General features: G+C 37.6%; 1 protein-coding gene across 3 annotated transcripts in view; it reads right to left on the minus strand.

Moving 5' to 3' along the window:
* Positions 1–21,747, minus strand: part of ERC1 (ELKS/RAB6-interacting/CAST family member 1) — a 520,356-nt gene that overhangs the window by 386,923 nt on the left and 111,686 nt on the right. For 2 of the 3 annotated variants that reach the window (XM_090273803.1, XM_090273802.1), the window contains exons 5-6: positions 13,938–14,093; positions 9,286–9,453 (exon numbers count right to left, since the gene is read on the minus strand). In XM_090273803.1, coding sequence (XP_090129929.1) covers positions 9,286–9,453; positions 13,938–14,093 — 324 coding nt within the window. Of the gene's footprint in view, positions 1–9,285; positions 9,454–12,616; positions 12,701–13,937; positions 14,094–21,747 lie in introns of all 3 variants that reach the window. The other variant, XM_090273801.1, reaches the window with a different exon arrangement.

Genomic DNA, 21,747 nt, shown 5'->3' on the forward strand with positions numbered 1-21,747 from the left:
AACTAGTCTCAATGATACTAAAGTTGATATTTTACCAACTATAACTTCCAACCACAATGGTATGAAACTGGAAATTAACTAAAAGAAGATGGGAAAAAAATCACATATATGTGGAGATTAAACAACAAGCTACTGAACGATTATCAAGTCAATGAAAATATAAGATATCAAAAAAAACATACAGAATAATGAAAATGCAATATACCAAAGTCTTATAACAAAGGATTTACAGCACAAGTCACATCAAGATTGGTATAAAAGGCAGAGAAGCAAAAAGGGCTGGCCTTTTTCCCATGAGCAGCAGCTGAGATTCTGGAGGAGTATCTCAGCAGCAAAGTTTCCCCCTGAGGAGCTGTGGTCTCAACCTGACGCCATGCTCCCCAGCCCAGAGAACCAGAACTCAGAAAACATGTCCACATGATATCTGTCTGTAAAAATCAGCAGAATTCTGTCTTCCAGGAAGATAAAAATCTGCTAGACACACAGGCACACTCCAAAAGGGCCAACGCACAAATCTTATTCACAGGCACTAACACTGGGCTCCAGAAGAGGAAGGATGGAGCAGAATAGAGTCATGTGACAAGAGACTGGGGTATGCAACTCTGGGGAAAGAGCTGAAGGGACAGCCAGGCCAGGCAAAGGCAGCCACAAACTGTTTATCACTTTGTAGCTCCAAACAGGTTGCCCACGGCCGTAACAGGCAGCATCCAACATTGGTCTACACCAGATGACTTCCTAAGAGGTCCCAAAACCAACATACCCAATGACCAGCTTCAGACAACATCAGAGCAGGATCCAACTAGCTTCACAAGCTGCATATCCAAAGGAAGATCTTGGGAGGCATCAGACCCTGCAGTGGCAAATTCTGCTTTGTGTGGTCAGCACCTTCATAGTAGCTCCTGCACTGTGATACTGGCCAGTCCTCACAGGAAGCCAGCCTGAGGGTTGAGCACATGCACAAACTGGCGAATAGCAATCAAGAATCAATTAACAGGAGGTCCTACATAACCCATATAAGAGACATTCACGTAACATCCAGCTGAGGTGATCAAGGAGATTGTGCTATTGGATCCCATAGGACACTTATGACTTAAGGCCACCCTACCAAGACAGGGAGTCATATCAGATCTACCTAATACAAAGAAACAAAAGCAAAAAGGCAGCCAAAATGGGGAGACAAACATGCCCTAAATGAAGTACCTGAGAAATCTCTAGGAAGAGATAAATGAAATGAAGGCAAGCAATATACCAGATACAGAGTTCAAAAGAATTATTATAAGGATGCTGAAAGAATTTAGTGAGAACTTCAACAAAGAGATAGGAAGCAAGAAAACCCACAATAAAAAAAAGAACCTGTCAGGAATTAAGAACATAATATCTGAAATAAAGAATACACTAAAAGGAATAAAACAGAATGAATGAAGCTGACTAAAGCAGAGATTTGAATCAGCGATTTGGAAGAAAAGGTAGCAAAACACACCAACCAGCACAGAAAAAAAAAAAAAAAAAAGCAAGATAGTTTAAGGGACCTTAGGGAAAACATGAAGCATAACAACATCTGCAACACAGGGGTACCAGAGGAAGAAGAGAAAGAGCAAGAGATTGAGAACCCATATGAAGAAATGATGACTGAAAACTTTCCTAACCTGGTGAAGGAAAAAGACACACTAGTCGAGGATGCTCAGAGAGTCCCACACAAAATGAACCCAAACTGGCCCACAACAAGGCACATCATCATTAAAGTAGCAAAATTTAAAGACAAAGAGTGAATCTTAGAAGCAGCAAGAGTAAGACAGTTAGTTACCTACAAGGGAGCTCCCATAAGACTGTAAGCTGATTTGTCAACAGAAACATTTCAAGCCAGAAGGGACTGCCATGTAATATTCAAAGTAATAAAAAGCAAGGACCTACAACCAAGACTATATTACACAGCAAGGTCATCATTTAAAATTGACAGAGAAATAGTTCCCCAGAAAAGAGAAAGCTAAAGTAGTTCATTACCACCAAAACCTTCTTACAAGAAATGTTAAAGGGTCTTCTTTAAAGAAAAAAACAAACAGGAACACAGATATAAAGAATAAAATGGCAATAAATATGTACCTTTAAATGTAAATGGCTTAAAGGCTCCAATCAAAAGACAAAGGGTAACTGAATGAATAAGAAAACAAGACCCATATAACATGCTGTCTACAAGAAACTCACCTCAGAATAAATAATATACACAGACTAAAAATAAAGAAATGGAAAACGGTATTTCATACAAATGGAAATGAAAACAAAGCTGGGGTACCAATATTTATAACAGACAAAACAGACTTCAAAATAAAGGCCATAACAAGAGACAAAGAAGGACATTACAAAATGCTAAAAGGATCAGTCGAACAAGAAGATATAACCCTTGTAAAAATTTATGCAATGAAAACAGGAGTAAATATGTAAAGCAAATTTTGATGGACATAGGGAAGAGAACACCACAGCCCAAAATCTATGGGACACAGTGAAAGCAATCCTAAGAGGAAAATTCATAACATTGCAAGGCCTACCTCAAGAAACAACAAAAATCCCAAATAAACAACCTAATTTTATACGTAAAGAAATCAGAAAAAGGACAACAAAGCCCAAAGTGAGTAGAAAGGAGATAATAAAGACTGGAGCAGAAATAAACAAAACAAAGTCTGAGAAAACAATACAAAAGATCAATGAAACAAAGAACTGGTTCTTTGAAAAGACAAACTGTAGCAGGAACTCAGATCTCTGGGTAGGGGCATTTTCCCATGCCCCTCCGTCCAGGTGTCCTGTGATTCAGGAGACAAGCTGGTCTTGTCTCCGCCTGCGGCTATAGGCTGTCCAGGCCACTGGGTCATGGAATCCTGAGAACAAAGAGTTCTGCTAAGTACTCCATCTGCCTCCCTGTAGATAACGTCTTAAACTGGACCCAGCCTTGAGGATTAATGAGTCTGCTTTGTATCCCTGATAGTTGCTACTAAACCATAAGTTACCCTGGCTGTACTTTACACATGAATGATACATTGTAAAAATTCTTTCACTGTTGGCTGTAAAGCTCACCCTCCCTATTCTATTTTTAGTAACTCTTAAAATCATAATAAAAGGACAGTAAGGCTTCCTGCTCTTTGCTGACAGCCAGAGCATGCTGCAGCCCCCCCCCCCCTGTTTGTTTTATCATTCTGCTTGCTGGAATTGCCTCCATGTCTCCGATCATATTCAACACTACAACAAACAATATTTACAAACCTTTAATCAGACTCATCAAGCAAAAATGAGGACCCAAATCAATAAAACCACAAATGAAAGAGAAATCACAACTGACACCAACAAAATACCAAGGATAGTAAGAAAATATTAAAAACAACTATGCCAACAAATTAAATAATCTGGATGAAATGGAGAAATTCCTAGAAACATACAATCTTCCAAAACTGAATCAGGGTAAATCAGAAAATGTGAATAGACAGATTAGAACTAATAAAACTGAAGCAGTATGAAAAAACTAACAACAAACTACCTAGAGCAGATGGCTTCACAGGTGAATTTTATCCAACATTCAAACTATTACAAAAAATTCAAGAAGAGGGAAGGTTCTCAAGCTCATTTTATGAGGCCAGCATTATCCTAATTCCAAAACCAGATAGACACTACAAGAAAATTATAGGCCAATACTCCTGATGAACACAGATGCTAAAATCCTCATCAAAATATTAACAAACCGAATCCAGAAATACAATAAATGATCATACACCATGATCAACTGGGGTTTATTCTCAGGATACAAGGTTGGTACAATATCCACAAATCAATAAATGTGATACACCACATTAACAAAATCAATGATAAAAGCCATATTATCATATACACAGATGCAGAAAAAGCATTTGATAAAATCAAGCACCCATTTATTGTAAAAACTCTCATCAAAGTGGGAAGAGAGGGAATATACCTCAATGTAATAAAGGCCACATATGACAAACCCATAGCCAACATCATATTCAACAGGCAAACTTAAAAGTGTTTCCCTTAAGACTGGCGACAAGACAGGAATATTTGCTTTCACCACACTTAGTCAATATAGTACTGGAAGTCCCAGCCATAGCAATGAGACAAGAAGAAGAAATAAAAGGCATCCAAATTGAAAATGAAGAAATAAAACTCATTATTTGTAGGTGATATGACACTGCATATAGAGAACCCTAAAAAATTCCACCAAAAAAACTACTACTGTTAAGTGAATTCAGTAAAATAGCAGAATATATAACAAATATCCAGAAATCAATTGCATTTTTGTACACCACTAATGAACTATCTAAAGGGAAACTAAGAAAATAATCCCACCAACAATTTCATCACAAGAAAAATACCTAGGAATAATTTTAACAGAGGAGGTGAAGAACTTACTCAGAAATTATAAGACACTGAAGAAGATACAAATAAGTGAAAGTATATCGTGCTCATAAATAGAATTAACAACATTAAAATGCCCATACTATCCAAATCAATCTACAGATTCAGTACAATTCCTATAAAGATATCAATGGCATATTTCACAGAACTAGAACAAATATTTTAAAAATTTCTATGGAACCACAAAAGACCCTCGAAAGCTACAGCAATCCGGGGTAAAAAGAACATAGTTGGACAAGTCAAACTACCTTATCTCAAACTATACTATAAGGCCATAGTAATCAGAACAGCATGATGCTGGCATAAAAAGACATACAGATCGATGGAACAGAATAGATAGCCCAGAAATAAACCCTCGCCTATACAGTCAATTAATATTTGACAAAGAAGGCAAGATCACACAACAGTTGTAAATATAGTCTATTCAATAAATGGTGTTGAGAAAATCAGATACATGCAAAAATATGAAATTAGACCACCTTTTTACAGCATACACGAGAATAAACTGAAAATGGATTAGAGACTTAAATGTAAGACTCAAGACCATAAAAATTCTAGAAGAACACATAGGCAGTAAAATCTCAGATATTTCTCTTAGCAATATTTTTTCTGATCTATCTCCTCTGACAAAAGAAACACAAGAAAAAATAAACAAATAGGACTACATTAAACTAAAAAGTTTTTGCACAACAAAAGAAACCATCAACAGAATGGAAAGACAACCCGCCTGCCTGAAAGAACATATCTGCCAATGATACATCTAATAGGGAGTATAAAGAACAAAATTTATAAAGAACACAAACAACTGAACACCAAAACAACAAACAATCCAGTTAAAATACATGCAAAGGACCTAAATAGATGCTTCTCCAAAGAGAACATATGGATTGCCAACGGACATATAAAAATATGCTCAATGTCACTAATCATCAGAGACGTAAATTAAAACCACAATGAGATATCACCTCACACCTGTCAGAAGAGTTATTATCAATAAATCAACAAACAACAGTATTGGCAAAGATATGGAGAAAAGGGAAGCCTTGTACACTGTTGATAGGAATGCAGACTGGTGCAACCACTGTGGAAAATAGTATGGAGTTTCCTCAAAAAATTAAAATTAAACTGTCATAGATCCAGCAATTCCACTTCTGGGAATATACCCTAAGAAACTCGAAACACTAATTCAAAAGAATATATGCATCCCTATGTTTATTGCAGCATTGTTTACAATAGCCAAGATTTAAATGCAGCCCAAGTGCCCATCAGTAGACAAGTGGCTAAAACATCCATGGTACATTTATACAATGGAATACTACTCAGCTGTAAAAAAGAAGAAACTCTTCCCTTTTGGGACAGCATGGATGGATGTAGAGAACGTTATGCTAAGTGAAATAAGCCAGTCAGAGAAAGACAGATACCACATGATTTCACTTATATATGGACTCTAATGAACAAAATAAACTAGCAAACAAAATATAAACAGACTCATAGATAAAGAGAACAGACTGACAGCTGTTAAAGGGGAGGGAGTTTGGGGAGCTGGGTGAAAAAGGTGAAGGGATTAAGCCAAAAAAGAGAAAAGAAAAAAATAATAACCTCATAGACACAGACAAAAGTATGGTGATTACCAGAGGAAAAGGAGGAAAATGGGCTGGTCAATGATAGAAGATGGTAAAGGGATAAAGGAAGAAGAAAGGACACCTGACTTTGGGTGGTGAGCACATAATACAATACACAGGTAACATATTATAGAACTGTATACCTGAAACCTATATAATTATATTAAGTAATATCACCCCATTAAATTCAAAAAATTAAAAAATAATATAAAATAACATAAATTTTAATTTAAAATTTTAGGAACAAAAAAGTGGGCATAAAATAGGAAAATACCAGAAAACATTGTAACCAATGTTTAAAGTTCCTGTGTTAGTAGTGAGATTAGTCCCAAGTGTCAACCAAAAGGAAAGTTCTAATTAAACACTTCATATAATTCTTAACTGCAAAGCAAGAAAAATGTCTTGTCTAACCCATACCAATACTCTAAATATTAAATAAAACAATAGAGATCAAATAAAATAAAATTACTTAAAATTCTAAAGTATTTAATTTTAACCCACTGATATTTAATATTTCCCTCCAAAATCAGATGAGACCTACACTATTATACATTTATTCTATCCATGTTAACCTTAGGCAGCTGGTATTATTATCATTTAAAGATGAGAAAATGGAGTATTAAGGAGGTAAAATAACTCACTCAAGGTCACATAACTAATAAACATAGAGGGTTGTGTTACAAGCCAAGTCTGACTCCAAAGCCAATGCTTTTCACCACAATGTTACTAAATTCTTACCATCTCTGTGAAGGTCAACAGACTTAAAGAGGTGTTCATAAAAAGAAGCAATTCCACTGAAACTATATACTGTGCATTGCCCAACACGAGGGGGCCTCGTTCCCTGAACCCATTACAGGAAAAGAAAATTGGGTCTTTCCCAATATCCCTCTTTCCTGAAAGAATTTTAAACTTTAAGAACCTACTTGGTCATGCTCTTTTTCATAGGTGCTTAATTTAGTAATGTGAGAGTTAGGTGAAACTCTAAGATAGCTGCAGAAAGACAATCAATTAATATCAAATTACAGAAATATATGAGGATTTTCAAAGAGTTGATTCAAACTACCTATTATGAACTCTAACATGAAAAAGTTGCTTTGGAAAAAAATGACTTGTCAAGTGTCACCAGAGTAATTGAAGGAAAAGAACTAAATGCTAATAACTATATACATTACATTCATATAATCACCCCAAATTCAAAGGAAAGTTAGCTTACATAGTGTTAAATTTTAGGATTAGACAGATATATTTGAGTAGTTGTCCCAGTAACTTATGAGGTAATCAATGAAATTCAGTTACACTCACAAAGGCTGAAAATAAATATAAAAACCTTTCAAGGATGACCACAAGGGACCAGTAACAAGCCCATCTGTGTGAGACCTAGTTAATAAAAAATTATTTGAGAGGAATACAAAGACAAGGATGGGCTGTCGAGAGGAAAAAGACATTTATTAGACTGTGACAAGCTTTTAAATGTTTGACTATCATTAACTAACTGCCTGATTCTCTGGTCCACACACCTGCTGCTTCCATTCCAAAACTATCACAGTAACAAACTTGAAAGTAGGCTCATGTCTAAGACACTCGCACCCTCTTCTGACCTTTTTCAAGTACTGCATGTACACCAGTTAAGAAAATGAAAACTAATAAAGCCATAAATTAATAACTTTGAAGTTAACATTTTCCAGACAATTTATATTTAAAATTACTTAAATAAACCTAAATTTAGCTTAATAAAAATATAAGAGTAGATCTTTCTTTTCATTATGCTAATGGAAAAAAAAACCAAGTATGTTCTCTTAACATTTTAAAAGTATATATATTAGCTGATTTTATTACAAAAGGGCTCATGGACGTGGACAACAGCGTGGTGACGCTGGGGGGAAAAGGGTTTAAGGGACTAAATGGTAATGGGAAAAAAACGGAATGAAGATTAAATTTAAAAATTACCATGATGACAATAACTAACATACAAAGACCTTACTGTGTGTGCCAGGCCCTGGTGTGAATAAACTAGTTTAATCCTAACAACAACCACATGCAGAAGGCACTCATCTTATAAACGTGTAAAGTGAGGCACAATGAAATTAAATAACATGCCCAGGATCATGCGCCTACCTGGGTGCTAAGTGGCAGGGCTTAAGTTCAAACTCAGTAACTATGACTCTCACTAACTGTGAGTCTAATTTATACCCAAAATATTCCTCTAAGGGAGAACGGAGTTGATATAATAAAATAAAGCGTAATTAAAATAGAAAAAAAATTTAAGCTGTAAGGAAAATTACAAATAAGTCATCCAAATCTCTCATTCTCAATGAAGTCCCAAATGGAACAAAAACAGTACATGAAATAGTCTTGGCCATTTTCACATTCCTCCTCACTTGAAAATTGTGATTTCCTGAGTGGCTACGATGTTTCTATGCATTCTCTCTATTCCCCATTACTTCTTTCCATCAAACTATGTCCTTACTTATCTAGATCTGGTTCTTTAAAAAGAAAGGAAAAATCAATCTAGACTGTATGCTTTATTTTTCTTCTATAAAGCAGAACAACTTATCTATTCCTACCTCAGTGAAATACTGAGATCTTTAAAAAATATTTACAGTAAGACAGTAAATCCAAATAGCATCATCAATTCCTTCTCATTGCAAATAAGATATTCTGATCTATCTGGAAATATTTAAGAGTATTCCTACTTGTAATCAGGGCTGACAGACTAGATAATGTAAGATTTCTAAAAATACTAACTTTATTTTCAAATAGGATACAAAGGTATATTGTCTAATGATCTATAGTCAAAACGATCTCTAGAACATTTCTAGATCCCACAGTTTGCCTACTTAAAGCTATTTATAACATCAAAAATTAAGAACACTTAATGATCGAAACACGAGGTAAGCAAGCTCACTGTCATTCATGACCAGAAATTTACCATGAGTAAGAACAAAAGCTTCACTTAGATTTCTTTTTTACAACTATGTTTTTATTTCATAATGTTAAAGTATACTTAGAAGTACAGACTTAATGGAAGTCCAAAGTATTAAAAACATATAAACTGCAGCAGTTTTAATTTGTTAGAGCCAAAAAGAAGATGGTTATGTTTTACTACAATAACAGATCACACTGCTAAGGAATTAATCATAGCATTATTCTTATCTCCCAAATGTAAGCATAACAAAAACAGCACAGGAAATATATATGAAAAGGTGCCAAGGAACCAACTCCTTGCAAATCCCAGAACTATTTTTACCTCGGTCTGCAGGATGGCAGCCCTTTGCTCCTTAGCAGTCAAGGACTCCTTCAGCACTTCAATGTGTTGCTTACTGTCTGAGAACTGGTTCGTAAGAGTTTCTAGCTTTGTCTGTAGAGCTAGTAGTTCTGTGTCCTTCCTGGAGAGCTCCTGCTTCACCTGGCCAATCTACAGAAGAAAATAAAACTCTGTAAGGAAAAAAGAAATGAAACAACCACCTCTGATCTGGATGTCTGACAGATCTAAGTCACAAGATACAAAACTAAAAGCAGCATTAATATCAACTTATTTGCATCATCCAATCTTAGATAACCACCCCCCACCAGAAAAACCCAAAAAGCTTATTTAACTAATAAGGAAATTTCCAGTTTTCATTTATTATGTCTCCTAAACATTTTTTTGAAAGTCCTTAGAAAAGGAATGGAAGGAGAAAAATCCCAATTCCATCAGATGACTATGAGATAGCAGTAGGCATATGAACAACAATGTTTTGATAAAAGTTTTCATTTTGTGAAGTCAGGCATCTTCAGAACATAAAGCAGGATTAGTGTGGATGTAATCCACAAGGAAAAAAGAAAGCTCCTACTACATATTGCTATTTAAATTTAAATTCAAAAGCTGTCACTGCTGTATTTTTATTTTTTCTCAGTCTCAAACAAAAGTTTACATAAAATCCTTATCATAAAAGCTCCTTTGTAAAATAAGGCATTATAAGTATGTGCTTTTTAAAAATCCTATCATTTTGATGAGTTGGAACTACTGACCTAAAAAAAAGATTCTACCTACAAAGTTACATCACCTACAACATGTCATTCCAACTAAATGGAGATGACCTCAATAGAGAATGCGTAAGTCTCATTCTGTGAGAAGGCACACATGTAATTTGACAGAGTAATCCATAAGTCAATTGGTGCTGTTCATTCTCCTATAAATTTCTCTTATCTTAACTTAGAAAACATTTATTTCTAACATCTCCTTTACGTTTCTGTGTTTCTAAGAGTTTTTTAAATAGCCTTTTATGCTAAATGTAAGTCAAATTCACAGAAATCAGATCTGCTTTTACATTATGTCTACTGCCTAGCACAGTAACTGCACTGAAAGTTAGATTAATTATTTGAAGTATAAATACAACAAGAAGTCAGTAATTTCAGTATCAGTGATAAAACAAAAATTATTTTTTATTTTTTTTAATTGAATGTATGTAAAGTTTTTATTGTAATAGCCTTAGGTATAATGGACAAAGCTTTCCAGAACAATTTCCATTAGGAAATATAAAATGAAATTTACTTTAATTAAAATTAGAATTTTTTAAAGCCCTAAAAAATTTCTAATTTCCTCTTCTGTTTCAGCAAAAACAAGCCTTTTTCTCATATATATGAAATCTCCATTTACAGATACAGTTATTCAATCAACAAATATCTGTGTACTTATTGCACACAAAGCAGTTGAGGATACTAAGTACATCAGCGGAACTGTAAATGGCAACTATTTTCATCCTGTTATATAGATATGTAGCAGGACTTACCACATCCTGTAATGGTATAGTATCTCTCATGACATCCCTTTATGAACAAACTAGCATTATTCTAGCCCTAACACAGAAAATGCACCAAAAACACACTTGTTGTATGAATGAATATTCAGGAGGAATGTTCAAAGTGTTATTTCTTCAGCTAAATAACTATGGCTTAAAGATTATTCAAATTTCCAGCTACCTCTAATCATGTGATCAAAAATAAATTTAAAATCTCAGTTTTCACCCTGACCAGTGTGGTTCAGTTGGCTGGAGCACTGTCCCGTAAACCAAAAAGGTCATGGGTTTGATTCCCGGTCAGGGAACATGCCTAGTGTGGGTTCGGGTTCAGTTCCCAGTCAGGGCACATGCAGGAGGCAACCAATGGCAACCAATCAATGTCTGTCTGTCTGTCTCTCTCTCTCTCTCTCATTAAAAAAAAAGCAAAAAACAAAATCTTGGTTTCCTATCACCTGCATTATTACTCTTCCAATAATGTTACATTGATCTTAAGAACTGAGAAAGAATATTCTAAGTAGAAAGCAGAGTTTAGAAGCACATATTCTGCTTAAAAGTTAGAAATACAAGGCTTTGCAGTCACTCACACGTGAGTGTGTCTTTTAGAAATTATTTTCTCTCTCTAAGCCTTGGTTTCCTAATATGAAGAGAGTAAACCAGTGCCACTGTGTTGCTCAGAGCTTAAAAAAATAATGTATAGAATGTGTTTAGCCTGTTGTTTGACACAAAAAGAAATAAATTAATAGTAGCTGAAAATAAGAAGTTATGGATTAACTTCTCCTTTAGACAATACATGGTTACCACAAACCAAATTAGACTCTTTCAGACAAAATGTTTCCCTTCTCTATCTATACTATAAAGTGGTCCATAATTAGCATAAGATTTTTATTAATGCTGCACTCAGTCTTATCCCACAATTATTTTCAGAAGAGCAGTTTTGTCTGACACTCGTGCGACAAATGTGTGCACAGCCTTGTACAGAGCAGCAGAGTGAAGAGCTTAGGAGCACAGGGTCTGGAACCAGATTACTTACATAAAAATCAAACTCTGCCTCTTCCTAGTTGTGTTTCTTAAGCACCATTGTTACCTCAGTTTCCTCATCTATAAACTGAGTTGATAATATACCTACTTTAGTAGGTTATACAATGCTTATAAGAAGTGCTCAAGTGTTAGCTATTTTATTATTATATTTTGAAATGAACCTTAAGTTCCTTAGAAAAATGAACAAACTAGATTTAGAGACTTTAAATAAGTTTCACACTAATTCTAATTTACTAGATAACTCTAAATAAACTAATTACTTTCTCTTTATCTGTTCTAAAGAAAGTAACATTTGTTGCAAAATCACCAAATAGGGACCTAAAGATGATGTCTACACATGAAGGTAAAACACTTTGCTCAACAATTTCAAATTCAAATATATACTAGGTGATGGACCTAGAACATCTGCATATACCTAAGACGAAAAAGACTACTGTTCTTATAAACCAGCGAGTCCCTAGTAACAGGAAAGGAGTTGAGAAAAAATAAGCTTTGAAGTACCATCCATAAAGTGAAAATAGCAACAAGAACCAGGTATAGGGTTTTCAGAACATGTGAGGGCTCACTGCACACAAAGTGACATGTGGTTCAAACGGCTGAACAGCAGTTGGTTAAAGAGCAGAGCAGGCTGGTTAGTGCCAGTGCTGGGCAAAGCTGCCAACCATAGAAAATGAAAGTATAAGCCACCCAGAAGCCAGAGCTAGCAGGGTCCCACTGTGGGATCACTGCACACAAAAAGGTAAATCTTACGGCAAAGACCTCAGCCTGAAGACCAGCCGCTCTCTTTTTCAGCTCCTCCCCTTGAGCCTCTTTCGAATTTAGTTCCTCCTTCAGTTGCTCTACCTGTCACGACATTGTTATTCTTTTTTACTTATATGTCAACTCAGGTCTTATTATCTGCTTTTGAGTCAGAGCAGTAACTGGAAATAACAATAACATATAACACAATCAAATCTGTTTCCCTAATTCCCTCTTCAAAGGATCCTAGATGGTTCCTCTATTTTCACAGGGTTTTTTAATGAACTAGAACGTGCTAATCAGCAAATGGGAAACAGAGCCTATACCGTAGTATATTTTGTTCTCAAATTAGGGCGAAAACTTCAAACTAACAGTAAGTTGGATATGTGAATTTTTAAGTTTCAAATTAACATGAAATTGGCAGTAGTCACTGACAACAGATTCTTAAAATAATACAGAAATATTCTACAGATTTATATGCCAGGTATTGGTAACATAGTAAAAAGTCAGAAACTGGAGTAGGCGTTATAATTATATCGTTCCCTTATAGCTTTCACTTCCAAGGAATCAGGGAACTAATACAACTGCTATACGGCAGGGGGAAGGGGAATATTTATTTTTTAGGTAACATAATTACAATTTAATTTTTAATTAAATCACAAAAAGCTGATAAATTAATAACTGTAATAACTAAATCCTCCAATTTGCCTAAAATGGCTTTAGATATAAGGAAAGAATACTGTGACTGAATTTATAAGTACAGACTGGCATGTCTCAGTGACACCTATCTTACTTCATACACTTCAAGCATACAAGGGAATCAATAAACCAGATACAAATAAATCTTCTTCAAGAGGCAGAGCAAAGAGCTTCCTTTAAGGAAATGTATTTGAAGAAAAACAAGATTTTATTTAAGCCATTTCTGGGAGAAATAAAGAGGGGGGGAGGGCTGGGTTCACACTCTTAGGGTTTTGACTTTTAAAATACTTCACAGAAGGTAGAGAAGTAGGCCCTGGACGGGTAGCTCAGATGGTTACAGCATCGCCCCCATTCACCAAGGTTGCAGGTTTGATCCCCCATCAGGGCACATACAAAAAATCAACTAATGAATGCATAAATAAGTGGAAGAGCAAATCAATAAAATAAATACCAAAATCAATAAATAAAAACAATTTAAGAAGAGGTAGAGAACTAGATGTCTTACTAGGAAGAATTATTTTAGAAGTATTCTTCCCTAAAGTCTGATAAAACAGTGTGAATTTCTTCATCATCACTAAGGATGTATAAATAAGCATCAATTTTTCAAATCACTTTCTAAAATTACAGTGTCACATATCATTACCTTATTTTTCATAAATTTAGAATGACTCCGATAGACCTCCATTTGCTTCATTTCTTCCTCCCGTTCTTCAGTACTCAAAGCCCCATTGGATTTCAGCATCTGAATTTCCTCCTCCAAGTCTCGGAGCCCACGTTCCATAGAGGATATTTTTGAATCCTGAGGACAATGGCAGATTTAGATATTAAAGTATTCACAAAAAATCAGAGAAGTTAAACAACCCAGTCTTAAAGATGTTAAATTTAATATGAATAAATATGCAGGAAAACTGCTGTCTAGCAATTGACACCTTGCTTCTAAAATACATCCTTTATGGTAATTTGGGTGAAAAGAGGAGGACTCATATCTGTAATATGATTTTTCCTCTATCTCTTCCTCCCATCTGCACTCTTTCAATTCGAGAGAATTAACTAAAGAAGTAAAAGAAACAGAAAACTGCCTAAAATTTTTTTGTGCTTTATAGTCCACAAGTATCTAGTGACAATTTTGTAATATTAACAGTAAAACCTTTTCTAGATATATTTTATTACTTTACTTTTAACTCCTAAAGGTTTATTTCTGCCCACAATGGGGGGAGGGAGCAGATGTGTAAGAGGGTTTCCAAGATTTATAGTATAATGTGTATATTTATATTTATAATCATTAAGATTTTATAACATTCCACTGCAGAAAAAAGGGATAATTACATTAATAGTTACAATTTATCATAATAACTTTTTTTAATCACTGTCCTGTAAATCATGACCACCACAAATATCTACTAGTAGAACATCCTTCTATATTCAATTTCTTGGTTTTGTTTGTCACAATAGTAATCTAGTGATTACTTTAGATGTCATCAATTACAGTAGATCACTTTAGATGTTGTCAATTACAGAAAAACTACATAGAATAGACCCATTTATATCAATAGTTTTATATGCTTGTTCACCTAAGAAATGAAGACCTTAAAGGTCATCAATTAAGTATAGTTTTATTTTTTTTGGAATTTTAGAGAAACCATTCCTTTAGAAGGTAATTTTGAGAATGATTTCCTGTTGCACTTTAGCGCTATGACTGCTGGACTGACTTTCCTTGCTATCGTTAATTCTTAGAGCATGCAGATAAAAATTAAAGGATTTATATCATGAAACAACTACAACTAGCTATTTTTAGGTTCAGAGACGAAAGGAGGAACATGCACTCCTCTGTCTTGCAGTACATTACCTTTAAAAATATCACACCAAAACTTTCTTTTACAAATCTTTTTGAACTAAACTTACATTTGGTTCAAAATTAAATGTATTAATCAGTACAATCACAGACATTCTAAACCTAAGCCAGGATTTTTATTTACTCATTTAAAATTACTGGCCTCAGACAACTTGTTAAAATTGCGCAATCTGAAAATTTGCTTTTGAGATACTATGAATCTTCCTGGAGATATCAGGATGTTGTCCCTCAAGAATGACTAAAATACTATGTATATGCATGTGATTAACCTGCAAATGAAAAAGACTGAAATATGGTTCACCTCTGACATTAGCCTGGTGGTGATGAAAGGGGGCACGCAGAACAAAGGAGTGTATTTCTAGCACTGTTGGTGCTCCGTACAAGGGAAAACAGTCTTCAGCTAAGAACTCCAGCTCTGCACATCCTAGGTATATTCTACCTCTACAAAGCCCCTACAAGGAGCTTGCCAAGAAATATTATCCATCATCTCCCCTATCCCAACAGAGTGGCAGCTCCTGACCACTATAAAGTCATGTACCATAAAAGCTTCTCCCCAAAAAGCAAACATAACTACAGCTCTGAAAGCCACAAGAAAGGCACAGACTGCCCTGAGAAAGAACCTGCCAGGCTATTCTCTGAAACCAGGCCAGAAAATGAATGCCTGATAGGCTCAACTAGCTCCAGCCCCAACTCAACCAGTACTCAAGCTGGGTTTATTTGAGGACAGTCCTTCCAATGAGAGTTCATACTTCTAGAATGTGTAATAATTAAGCAAATAAATTCCTTATCATCTCACTGCTCTGTACTTTCCCAGCCCTGGGTCTTCTTCCATCATTAATCACCCAATCCCACTAAACCTACTGAAATCCTGTACCTTTACTAAATTTCTAATTCCTCAAGTTTTTTTCAAAAGTTGTCTCCCTATTCCAAGTAATACATGGCTTTGCCAAAAGACAGCTTGTCCCCAAACTCTTTCTGGTGAAGGTAAATAATCCCCCAGTACTAGAGGATCAAGGGAAAAGTGTGAACATCCTGGTTCCTCAATGTTGTTGCCCTTTATTTAAAGTTGATATGTATTCTTTTTTAATATTTATTTATTTACTTTTAGAGAGTGGGGAAGTGAGGGAGAAAGAGAGGGAGACAAACACCAATGTGTGGTGGCCTCTTGCACACCTGGCCTGCAACCCAGGCATGTGCCCTGACTGGGAATCGAACTGGCAACCCTGTGGTCCGAAGGCCGGTGTTCAACCTACTGAGTCACATCAGCCAGGGCTAACACTCGTATTTAAAGCTCCTTTTTACTCTATCTTCCTCACTGCTGCCATCAAAGGACTGCCTAGTCACTTCAACCCATTTTAAGAAGTCTTTGCCACCTGACTTTGGCACCAATCTTCCCTTCAAATTCTTCTTGCCACCATGCTAGGATTTCAATGTCCAAATTCTTTGATGTCCTTAATTCCAATGACCTCATCCTCCAGTCCATTTTAGCTATCCAGTTTATAGAACTACATTCTGGATCCTCTGGTTATCCAGGACTCTCTTCCCAGGACTGTCAATACCATGACTCTCAAGAGAGCTCTACTTCCCTAACTTTTCACTTCTCAAACCCATCAGTCCATTCTAAATTCTCTTCCTTCCTATCAAGGCTACATTCCTGGACTGATTATCCAAACAACTCCTTCACCATCACTCTCAATTCATTTGCATCCCTATAATTCTACTATATCTACCCAGTAAAACTCAAACCCTAGAGCCATATAGTAATTCTCTTCTGCTCCTCCAATGCTAAAGGTAAAAGACAATGATTAGAGAAAAAGGAATGAGGAAGCATGAGAGGGAAGAGGGGTAGAGAGGGAAAAGATGAAAGGAAGGAAGAAGGTAGGAGAAGGAAGTGGGAGAGGGTAAGAGGAAGAAGAAAAAAGGGGAGGAGGAAGGAGAAGAAGGAAAATTACAGGACCTCAAAGATGATTGTTGGGCTCTTTTATCGTCTATCAATTATGTTTCTTTTCCATTTACCCTGAAGACTATTCTAGAGCTTCAGAATTCTCTCAAGCTCATGCCACACTCTCAGCAACTTAACTATTTCACCTGTGGTTCAGCAGAACGTCCACCTGAACCCACTGAGCTACCAGAATCTCAGAATCTCTTACTCCTTAGCAGAATGACTAAAAGCTACCAGAACTTAAAATAGTCCACTACCAATTAATACCATTACATTTCCCCATTTTGTCAAAAGATGAGTCAAGTAATTTTGTGAATGTAGGGATCAGGAAATAACATGTTGAAATAAGCCTGTGGGAAATGTGAACATTGAATTAAACCTTTCTAAAGGTTCTTTATAAGACTACTAATTGTCTAGCTACAAAGAATCCAGAATCTACTAATTTGGAATTGGTAAGTCCTTCCCCATTCAGAATAAAGATGTACACAATATAAACAAAGTTTTAAGAGGAAATAATGCAAATTAAGAGAACAGTTTTTATAACTGTACTTGAGAAGCATCTATTTATATACCAAAAATTAAATACTTCTGTCATATCAACAAATATTAAATGAAGGCCCACAATGCAAAACACAGTGGCAAACTTTTTAAGGGATATGAAGAAGTTGAGAGAGAGCAGAGAGGGAGGTGTCCCTATTTGTAAGAATATTTTAGCTTTAAAAAAGAACATGTTAATAAAAATAATAGCGGCAGCAGCTTACACTGAGTTAATGTTTACTATGTGCCAGGTCCTCTCCAACGTGTTTTACTCTTTTAACTAATTAAATCTCAAAACAACCTATGGAGTGGATACTATTATTACCACCACTCATTGATAAAGAAACTGAGGTAGAAAAAGGTTAGGTAATTAGCTCTGTGTCATACAGTTGATCAAATAAAGCCAGATTTTGAATCCAGGGAATTTAACTCAGAAGACAAGCTCTTTACCATCAATTGCCATATTGTATAGCCTAAAGATTTCTAACTACTCATTAACTTTCAGAGGTTTTCAAGGTATAGCCATGGAACCCTGAGGGTGTCCCCAGATCCCTTCAAAAAGTCTGCAGAGGCAAAACTATTTTCTTAATAATATTGAGTTGGCAAAAAGTCCATATGGTTTTTTTCTGTAAAATAAGAGACACATTTTTCATTTTCACTAATAACTTTATTGACTTATATATTTTGAGTATGTTCTACCACATTGACTGTTCTCAGTTAGTGTCTTGTTTTGATCACTATCAACTTCAACTGGTCTACCCTACCATGGAGCATTGTCCAGCAAAAAATCTCCAGCACAAAACTTTGCAAACCATTTTTGACACATTCCATCAGTCATAGCACTTTCTCCATACAGAAGTCCCTCTCTATATCGTGGTTCACTTATCGCAACCTCACTGTATCGCAGGAATTCTTAAAATACTATATTTATCGTGGATTTTTCACTATATCGCAGGATTTTGCGGTACTGTATACATATGTTGTTAAAGTTACGTAGGCTTAAGAGTGTAGAATATGCTTAAGGACATAAGTAGTGTTTATAAAAGTGTGGAAAACGTTAAAAAGAGACTGGGAACGGTTTATAAGTGCGTGGGAAGGGTTCATAAAGCCTTAAAATACATATAAGTACTAAAGTAAATGTAAGGTTCCTACTTCGTGGATTTTCCCCTATCACTAAGAGGTCTAGAATGTAATACCCATGATAAGTGAGGGAATACTGTACACTGCACAAATCCTTTTTTGCATTTCAGTTGCACTTTTACCTGTCTTGAAAAAATAAAGAATATGCTAAAAATCTCATTTATTTTCTTCCATGTTACATATTAAAATGGCTACACAGAAACTCACAAATTTTGGACTTCCAGCCAAGATGGAGGTGTAGACAGACACACTGGCATCTCCCTCCACAACTAAGAAGAAACACAACTACCTCAAAACTAGAAACAATCAGAAGTTCCAGAAAATAAAACTGCATGGAAGTCCAGCAAACAAAGATATAAAAAGAAATACTCATCCAGACAGGTAGGAGGGACAGAGCTGGGGCAGAGAGGACACTGTGTGGTGGGAGCAGCAGCAGGCCAGCAGAAAACGCGCTCACACGTTTTAAAGTCAGGAGGGACACCTAGGGAATGATCCCAGCTCCTGACCAGACCTCGCAGCTCATGGTCCCAGCACCAGGGAAAATCAAGACTCATTGCTTCTGACTGTCCAGATCAGTGGAAGTTAGGGTGGAGGCAGAAACTGCCGGTCTCGGCAGAGTCTGCTTGTTTCAGGGCCCCCACATTCCTAGAACATCCATAGACCCACCCACTCTGGGAACGATGGCCAGGGCAGCAGCTAGAGGGGCATCAGTCTGGTGCGGAAGTGGGAGACGTGCCTGGAAAAGGGGCAAGTGCTGGGCAGGCGGCATTGTTCCCTCTCAGACCCCTCCCCCACATACAGCACTACAACGTGGTGAAACAGGTTGCCTTGTACTGACGAATCCCTAAGGCTCCGCCCCTTACAACGTAAAAGGAGCGAGAGCTCTACCTGGGACTCGGAGGCAAACAAACACAGAAGCCTGTCAGAATGAGGAGAAAGAAGTATGGCCCAAAAGGGGGAACAGATCAAGGTTCCAGTGGGAGAACTAAGCGATGAGGAGATAGCCAACCTAAAAGATGAGGAGATAGACAACCTAACAGACGTCGAATTCAAAACATTGGTGTTAAAGATGCTCACAGACTTGACAGATATGCTTGAGTACGGCAAACTAATAAGAGAAGAAGTAAAGGCTATGCTAAGTAAAATGAAAGAAAATCCACACAAAACCAACAGTGAAGGGAAGGAAATCAGGGTTCAGATCAATGATTTGGAACATAAGGAAGAAAAACAGTCAACCAGTGCAGAATGAGAAAGCAAGAATTTAAAAAAATGAGGAAAACTTCCCAAATTTTGTGAAGGAGATGGACATACAGGTCTGAGAAGCACGGAGAGTCCCGGGCAAGCTGGACTCAGAGGGGACCACACCAAGACGCATCATGATTGAGATGTCAAAGGTCAAAGAAAAAGACAGAGTCCTGGGGGCAGCAAGAGAAAGGTGGAGAGTTGCCTACAAGGGGGTTGCCTATAGGACTATCAAGCTGATTTCTCAGAGGACACTTTGCAGGCAGGAAGGGACTGGCAAGCAGTATTCAATATGATGAAAGGCAACCTGCAACCAAAACTACTCTATCCAGCAAGGCTATCATTTGGAATGGAAGGGCAGATGAAGTGCTTTCCAGACAAGGTAAAGCTAAAAAAGTTCATCATCACCAAGTCATTATTATATGAAATGTCAAAAGGACTTAAGAAAAAGAAGATCAAAACTATGAACACTAAAATGACAACAAACTCACAAGTATCAACAAGTAAATCTACGTTCAAATCCAGCTTCTGGGATTTGAAGATGGCGGAGGAGTGAAGGGAAGCTGCACTTTCTGGCTCCCGAGACCTGTCTGTAGTTTGGACTAATTGCAGACAGAACATCTCAGTTAACATCTGGACACTGGCAGGAGTCGAGCCTTGGCACTGCTGGATCAGAGAAGACCATCTGGTAGCGACCTGTTTGGTGAGATAACAGAGGAAAAAGGAACAAGATGGGATTTTTGACTGGGTTGGCGTCCCGAGCTGTGGCTGGAAGTACACAAAGACGTTTTAGTGACCACAGGCTTCCCCAGAGAGGAATCAGAAGACTGAGGCTCTGCCCACTGGCAGAGCCAGGAGAGGGCCAGGTGGCATCTGGTGCTGAGAGGCAAGAAACAACATACTGCTGTGTATGTAAGAATGAGTTTTTCCTTTTTTCTTTTTCTCTTTTGTTTTCTGCGGAGAAGGGAGGAGATGTTAGGGGTGGGACGAGATTCTTGAGGAGCACAGGTGCAGAAGTGCACTCGCCCACTCCCCAACCCTCCCCTTGGGTCACTCGAGTGCGCACAGGGAGGTGCCCCCATCCACTGGCCCAGGCGCGCAACAAACTCACTGGCCACCGCCTCCAGGTGCCCCTCGGGCCCGCCCCAACAGGCACAAAATCAACACGCCGGCTGACAGGCACAGACGCCCACCTCCGCTGTGCTAGGTGACTATGGCTCCACCCCAATGGGCGCAAAATCAACTTGCTGGGCATGCAGGCCACCATGCGCAGGCACCCCTGGCCCGCCCCAATAGGCGCCAAACCAACCCACCGGCCACTTGCCCAGGCGCTACTCGCGCACGCCCATGTAGGCACAATAAAGGCAGGTGGCCGCAGCTCACAGACACCCACCTCCACCATGCACAGGTGTCCGGGGCCTCACCCCAATGGGTGAAAAACCAACTCCTCTGGCACGGCTCAACAGGCACGAGGCTAGTGCGCAGGCCACTGCGCATGGGTGTCACCCGGGTGCGCGACCCAGCAGGCGTGAGACTAGCGTGCCCAACGCTACACGAAGGCGCACACTGTTGCCGCCGCCGACGCCCAGGAACCTCTGGCCCGCCTCAATAGGTGCCAAAGCAGCTCAACAGCTGCCACACACGGGCACAGGCGCCACCCAGACCTGCCCCAATGGGCGTGAAACCAATGCGCCACCCACCCCAATAGGCCCACAACAAACAGGCCCCCCAGCGAATAAA

This window comes from Furipterus horrens, unplaced genomic scaffold (assembly GCF_987537825.1).
Source record: "Furipterus horrens unplaced genomic scaffold, mFurHor1.1.pri manual_scaffold_4, whole genome shotgun sequence".
Lineage (NCBI taxonomy): Eukaryota > Metazoa > Chordata > Mammalia > Chiroptera > Furipteridae > Furipterus > Furipterus horrens.